A 7200-nucleotide genomic window follows, 5' to 3' on the forward strand; every position below is an offset into this window, starting at 1 on the left:
CCAATTTTACAAAGAAAAGCCAAAGCCCGCACGCTCATAGTGACAATGATGGAAATTCCTTCCTAAGACCAGATCTGCCCGGTCAGGAAGAATCATCATCACCTTCTATGGAAAGGGACCCAAGCAAAGGCGAGAGTAAGAGCGAGTGGGCTGTGCCTCCACGCGCGCCGCTCGGCGCGGGGTCCGCGCACCACCGAGGCCAGGCACGGTGTCCCCGCATCGCCTGCTCTTACAACTTCGGTTCTCCATCCACTTGCTTTGTGAATATCCACTTTCTCTCACCTGCGTCTCAAGATGTCAAAACACCCAGCCAGATCGGAACCATGATACCTCACAGTCCATCCGAGCCGGCTTTAGGAGAAGAACCCAGCTGCTGGCCATCTTCTCCAGAAGCCCTGGCACTGGGCCCCTTTAGTGGGGCGTGTGCAGGGTCAGGAGGTTGTAGGCTTCATTCCTTCTCTTTCTTTCCTTTCTGAATAACTTGGGCCTCCCCCCACCCCAAATTGAGTCACCTCCTTCCGATTTCTCAACAGTGGAAGCAGGAAACGGGCAGGGCGCAGGCGGAGCAGCTCTGGTGGGGCGCAGAAAGCAGATCCTGCTTCTCCAGGGCCCCTGGCAAAACCAGATTTGCTCCCCACTTGCCCTCCGACCCCCACCCTGGGCATACTGTTGAAAGTGACCGAATGAAATAGAGAATTCAAAGAGGCGGTTATTGAGCTCACCTGCGAGGTTTTGGGGGAGAAAGAAGCAGAGACTTGGCCAGAGCTGGTGACGCCACCTCCTGTCCCCTCTGCCCCCAGATTCCCAAGGGGGGACCCGCCCCGGGCAACTTCGCAGGGGCCCGGACTCTCCGTGGGCTGAACTTAAATCTTCACATGGTTGGGAATGCCCGTTGCTCTAATAATGTTTTTTTTAACTTAAAGCCTAGTTTCAAATACTACAGTACTGAGAGACCCAGTAGAAATCACAGCAACAGAACGACTGCCCTTTGACCCCACCTCCTCAGCTCGGAGCCGAAGCCGGGAGCTCTGCAGCCTCCTCGGCTCCGACCCGGCCGCCGAGGAGGAGCCGGGGCGGGGAGGGCGGCCTGGGGACACTGGGGGTCCTGGGGTCTCCGCGCCTCGCGAGGCTCTGCGGGTCTGAGGGATCCGGGGGCGCTCTGGGACAAGGAGGCCGGCACGCCCCGCCGGAGCGCTGGGGGGCGGGCTGCGAGGAGCCGCCCCCGGGGCTCCGGAGCGCGGGGAGGAGGCGGGGTGTGCCGCGCGGTTAAAAGGCGCCGCCGGAGCCGCAGGTGCTGCAGACCCGAGTGCCCGCGCTCGGCTCCCGGACTCTCAGCCAGGCGGCGGCGCCCTGCGCGCAGAAGCGCGGAGGCAGCTGGGCTAGGACCCCTCGGGACCGCACCCGACCACCCAGGCACCGCCCAGCACCCACGGGAGCTCCCCCGCCGCCCCCGAGGCCCTCGAGCGCTCCTCCGCCGCAGGTGAGCCAGCCCCGCCAGCGCGCTCCCGGCACAGCCCCGAGGCTGGCGCCGCACTTTCGGCCTCTCGGGACTGCGGGAGCTGTGGGACCCGGCGGGGGAGGGGACCGGCCCCGTGAGGGAACCATGGATGGCGGGAGCTGTGGGGCCCAGGGGGAGGGGAGGAGGACCGGGCGCGGAATGGGGACGTGGGAAGACCGGGCACTGGGAGATCAGGGGGCGGAAGATCTCCGCGTACCGGCGCCCTGGGACCCGGAGGGGGAGGGGACCCGGCGCGGAGTAGGGACCCTGGACGGTGGGGGCCGTAGGGATCCGGATCAGGTCCCCGGAGGGGACCCCGCGTGCGCTGAGGCCCCTGTGTGGTCCTTGTCCCGGGCGGTCGCTACAGCGGACCCGGAGCGGCAGGCAGGTATTGAGAGAAAGTTTGTTGATAGGGAATTTCTTCCACCGAAGTTCTGCAATTGGAGTGGGGCCATTGCGGGGGGGGGATGTGGTGACGCCAGCGCGGTGACCGATCAGGACCGCGTGCCAGGGAGGAGGGGGCGCGCGGGACACGTAGCCCAAAGCTCAATTGATGATCTTCGGTAATGTCCCTCGGGGAAGGTCAAATCTGCAGCCTCTGGGAGTGTTTAATTGGCAGAAGCCTCTGCTTAGAAGGAAAGCTGGCTTCTGTTTGCTAAGCAGGAGTCCTGCCTGGAAGAGGTGACTCTTGCAAAGTGGGCATTCCAATCCCGGTGTGCGGAGAGGAGCCAGGACTCTCCGCCTTGTCCCACGAGCAGACGCCACAGCCTAAGCCTGAGGCACGATTTCCTCGTTCGTTTTTCCGGGACAATTGCACAGCCTCCTTCCCAGGTGGCCTCTTCCAGCTGGAAGGTCGCATGGTGCTGAGAAAGGTTCCTTAGGGCCGTTGTATAAATCCTTCTGCTCCTGGAGGGAGGGGGATATCAGCCTAATCAGCGCGTGTCTACCAGCCTCTGACAGCTGGACACTAGGACCATTTACTCCGGACTCTGTCTCAGATGTGTGGCAACAGCCATTTCCCTACTTGCCCTTTGAGTGGATTTCAAAACTCAGGGGCTAAGTAAGTCACAATGAGACACCTGTGAGGGGTGGGCCGGGTGGGAGGCAGCTGATCAGGTCTGCCAGGGAAAAGGAGGGACTGAAAAGAAGTTAAGGGTAAAGAATTGTCCTTTTCTGGAAACTGTGCCTTCCCTAAAGAACAGAGCCCTCCTCTGCCAGAGCTCCAGACAATGGCAGGGTGGTGTGGGCCAGGTAGGAGCCTGCCTGTGACACCACAGCCAGGGCAGGAAGGGCAGGACAGCAGTCCCCCATGGTCCCACCCTGCTGGGTCAGTCTGCCTCCACCCGATGACCCTACCCCACCTGTGGGCTGCATCTTACTCTGCTCCTTTTCCTGAAAGGATTTACAAGCAGGTAGTTGCAGCTGCAGCAATAAGGACTCACTGTAGTTTTCTCAGCTGATGGTGCTTGGACTGGTTTATAGAAGAGTGTGGGGTCCATGTTTGGTACTTCGGAATAAGACAAAGCATAACCCCCCCTTCCCCAGCATGCCCCCCAACTTTTAGCCAGATGTACCATGGACAACTTATTTCTATGTGTCCTGTTACCACTTAATAAGTGCTGGTAAAGAACTGGACTATCTAATTCCATAAAATAGTTTGGTTAGACTATGAATTTTGGTTTTGCTCTCAGGCAGGACTAGACTCTGGAACCTTCAGCAGGGCACACCTAGGAGGACCTCCAGACAGTCTTTATTTAAAGGGTCAGGGATGAACCCTTACTGAACCACTGTTTTTTCCAGTGATGTTTGTCTTTTTCAAGCTAAGTAAGGCTAAATGTCTCTGGAGTACATTTGAATCTTATGCGACTTTTGTGTCCATGACTGGTCTCTAAATCTCTCCTGCCTGATCCGACCAGAGTGGCATTGAATGGCTTCAACCAGACCTTGGTGACCCACCTGAGATGAGGCTAACTGATGAGCCTGCTTAGGAAGTCCATGGGGAAACAGGATACAACTTGCTCAACATGAGAGCATTATACTTTTAAGTAAGCAAAGGAGGGTTGACTGCCAGCGTAGAAGGGGTGGAAAACAGATTGCTCATCAGGATTGTGGGGAAGTGGAATCTTGTTAGAAGAGGGGCTGATGAGGTGTAACTGTGAATAAATGAAGACAGTTCATTCCCTGGGGTGAAGAGAAGGCCACTGGCTCATGGCAGATTAATCCACAGTCTTCAAGTCCCTTTTCATTAAGATATACATACTCCAGTGAGCTTTGATTCTGCACTTCAGTATTCAACACAGAGTCGTCCCCCTGTAGGGCGTCACTGGGAAATCGCTGAGTTAAATATTCTGTTATTTTTTCATAATGTGCCCTTCAGAAACACTTGTAAATTAAAACCATAGCCCACAATAAAGATGCACAGTTGCAACACTTATCTAAACAGCCTTCAGTTCAGCATGATGGTGCGGACCACCAGTCCATACACAAAACATTTGCAAAAATCTATGTGTGTAGTGGCTTTTCTCCACGGACAAAAAGTTTCCAACCTGCTCTTTTTCATATAGAAAAAGGAAGTGAGGCCCTTTGTGAAATTTTAACATGTGGTGCCTCAAATGTCAACTTTGCCAATGATAACAAACATTTCACTGCTATATCCCAAGTCCATGACAATTCATTGAAATAGTTTAAGAAAAATGGCTCTGCAGGGAGACATGGCCTGTTGGCCTTTACAGCAAGGTTGGCAGGGCTAGTCTCAGTCCCAGTGATACAGTGAGGTCAACAGCAAGTGCAACTTGAATGGTTAAAGCCGCTCTTCGGGTGCCCAGGGAGTATCTGCCGAGGGGTCAATCAGCACTAATTATGGCTCTAAGTTAGGAGCACTTTTTTATTATGTGCTAAAGATTGGGCTAATTACTCAGGTGAATAAGCATCAGCTGCTCTTTTTGGAGAACACATAAGCACAGGTTCAAGGTGGTTTGGGAACTATCCTTTTAATCCTATGGCAAACTAAGTTGGTTTGGTTTTCACCTTTTGGGTGAGGTTCGGTAAGAGTTGCTGTTTGCTCAGGAAGAGATTTAAGGGTGCTTACTTACCCAGAGAACTCTCCCAGATTCTGTCCTGATGAGTCACTCCTCTGTTGTGTTCATTTTGCCTTTTCCAGTGCGAACCACCCAGAAAGGATGGATTGGAGCACTTTGCAGACTATTCTGGGGGGTGTCAATAAACACTCCACCAGTATTGGAAAGATCTGGCTCACTGTCCTCTTCATTTTTCGCATTATGATCCTGGTTGTAGCTGCAAAGGAAGTGTGGGGAGATGAACAGGCTGACTTTGTCTGCAACACTCTGCAGCCTGGGTGCAAAAACGTGTGCTATGATCATTACTTCCCCATCTCTCACATCCGGCTCTGGGCCCTTCAGCTAATCTTCGTGTCCACGCCGGCCCTCTTGGTGGCCATGCATGTGGCCTACCACAGGCACGAGAAGAAAAGGAAGTTCATTAAGGGAGAGATAAAGAGTGAATATAAAAATATCGAAGAAATCAAAAGCCAGAAGGTCCGAATTGAAGGGTCACTGTGGTGGACCTACACCAGCAGCATCTTCTTCCGGGTCGTCTTTGAAGCTGTCTTCATGTACGTCTTCTACATCATGTATGATGGGTTCTCCATGCAGCGTTTGGTGAAATGTAATGCCTGGCCTTGTCCCAATACAGTGGACTGCTTTGTTTCCAGGCCCACAGAAAAGACTGTCTTCACAGTGTTCATGATTGCAGTGTCTGGAATTTGCATACTGCTAAATGTCACTGAATTGTGTTATTTGCTAATCAGATATTGTTCTGGAAAGTCAAAAAAACCAGTTTAAAATATTACCCAGATATTAGATAAAAGATAGCAGGAAAAGAATGAGGCAACCAGTGCTTAGTTGTCAAGGCCCAGTCACCAGCATTTCCCAAGGTCAAGATTTTTATCTGAAACACATCCATTTGAAACTCCTGTAGCTCTCATGTTGAACTCCAAATGCCTCTAAGGGCACTCTTCTCTCCTACAGCTAAAAAAACAAAGGCTTGATCCTATGCCTATATTGACTTTTACTCAAATTAGTTACAATGAAACCCTGTGCTGGTAGGGGTTATTGGTGCAAGGTAATATCAGCATTTGTTTCTATTTCTTTGAGGAAAGGAGAGAAATGCCAGGTCCTGAAGAGGACACTGAGAAGGATGGGTTGCTCCTCTTAAGGTTCCTTTTGTCATTTTCCCCTGAATTAAAGATAAACATAGAGAATCTTGGTTCTTTTATTCACTTTGGAAGTTCTAGTCTCTAATGATAGGCAAGGTTCTCTAATGCTTCAAACTCTGTCATACTTTTTTTTTTTAAGTGAACATTTGAAAATATATTCTTTTGATCTACAAGACATTCTGAAAACCATTATACGTTCCTCCTATTTCAAAGGCTCAGATAGTGATATGTAAATGATGTGTAATTAAATACTATCATTGAATTTAAAATGTGGCCTCTCAGTTATGAATAATTTGCAGGGCCACTGTATTAACTGTGGTATGTAGTCCACAAAAGCATTATGACGTCTCTCTCATGAAACAGACTAGAAGTTCTTAGTGATGGCTTGACAGCCAATGGCCTCATTTCACAACTTTAGGTGTAATTTTGCAGGAGAAACAGACAATGTATCACCAACTGCCACCAGCTACAGGCTGGCTCAAGATACCCTGACTCCCCTTTCAACATTTGCCTTTCCCATGACTGGTAAAGGGTGGGAAGACTGATTTAAAGAAGTTGCTTGGGATTACTTTGTTGTCACAGTACAAAACCAAATGGGGCGGGGTAGTTACTATTTTTAAAGAACAGGTGGAAAGACTGGACTCTAAATTCTGGTGATTAAAAAATGAGTTTCATCTTCAAAAGTTCCTTTGCTTTTCTCTTCAGCTTCCAATTTTTTAAGTAAAAATAGAATTAATAGACATTGTAAAAAAAATAGACACTATGGTTTAGATAAATATTTAGCAGTTCTATAGGACACAATGAACCTTAATATTATCATGATGCTTGACCTGGTTTCCAAAAAATTGTACTCAACATTCTTCAATGAGGGTAAACATTTTTCTTTTGCCAAGAATAGCATTGTAAAAATATTTTGTAATAATAAATAATAGCTTTAAGTACATGCTTGTAACTAAAATAATTTTGTAATTTCTGAAATGTCATTTAAAATATTAAAATATAAATTCATATAATAGTTATTTAAAATTTATTACAATTTTTAATAGAATAACACATTTTAATGTCATCTATAGCCAATTTATATAAGGAGTTTCATGTTTTAAGCATCATGACACCAAAGGGGTAAGTTTCCACGGTATCTGGATCTCCTGCCCAGTTATAGAAAAGCTTCTGTCACTGGAAAGCTTGTCAAGGAAAGGAGAAAGAAGATGATTTGTGCCCAACACTATGCTGACCCCAACAGGTTTTTGACACACACATGCACAGTGTGGTGTACAGATTGGGTTTGAAGCTTGGAGGATGCAGGACTGGATTCACATGACCAATGTGGCTCCTAGAACCATGGGAGCTGACACTTTAAAATGATATTCATGGTGAAGGTTGGCCGAGATGTGAGAGAAATCCTATAAGATGTCTTTTCTGTAAGATTGTCCTTCTGTGTATTTGTATGGAATCAAAGCTGGTCTTT

The 7200-nt window shown here is 49.2% G+C and overlaps 1 protein-coding gene across 1 annotated transcript; it reads left to right on the forward strand.

The window, feature by feature from the left end:
- The first annotated feature begins 1226 nt into the window (after positions 1 to 1226).
- On the forward strand, positions 1227 to 6737 carry GJB2 (gap junction protein beta 2). Its single transcript, XM_081130888.1, has 2 exons — positions 1227 to 1480; positions 4659 to 6737. The coding sequence occupies exon 2, from the start codon at positions 4678 to 4680 to the stop codon at positions 5356 to 5358; it is 681 nt and encodes a 226-aa protein (XP_080987014.1). The 5' UTR covers positions 1227 to 1480; positions 4659 to 4677; the 3' UTR covers positions 5359 to 6737.
- The last annotated feature ends 463 nt before the right edge of the window (positions 6738 to 7200 follow it).

Source organism: Miniopterus schreibersii (genome assembly GCF_964146895.1).
Source record: "Miniopterus schreibersii genome assembly, chromosome: 2".
Classification (NCBI taxonomy): domain Eukaryota; kingdom Metazoa; phylum Chordata; class Mammalia; order Chiroptera; family Miniopteridae; genus Miniopterus; species Miniopterus schreibersii.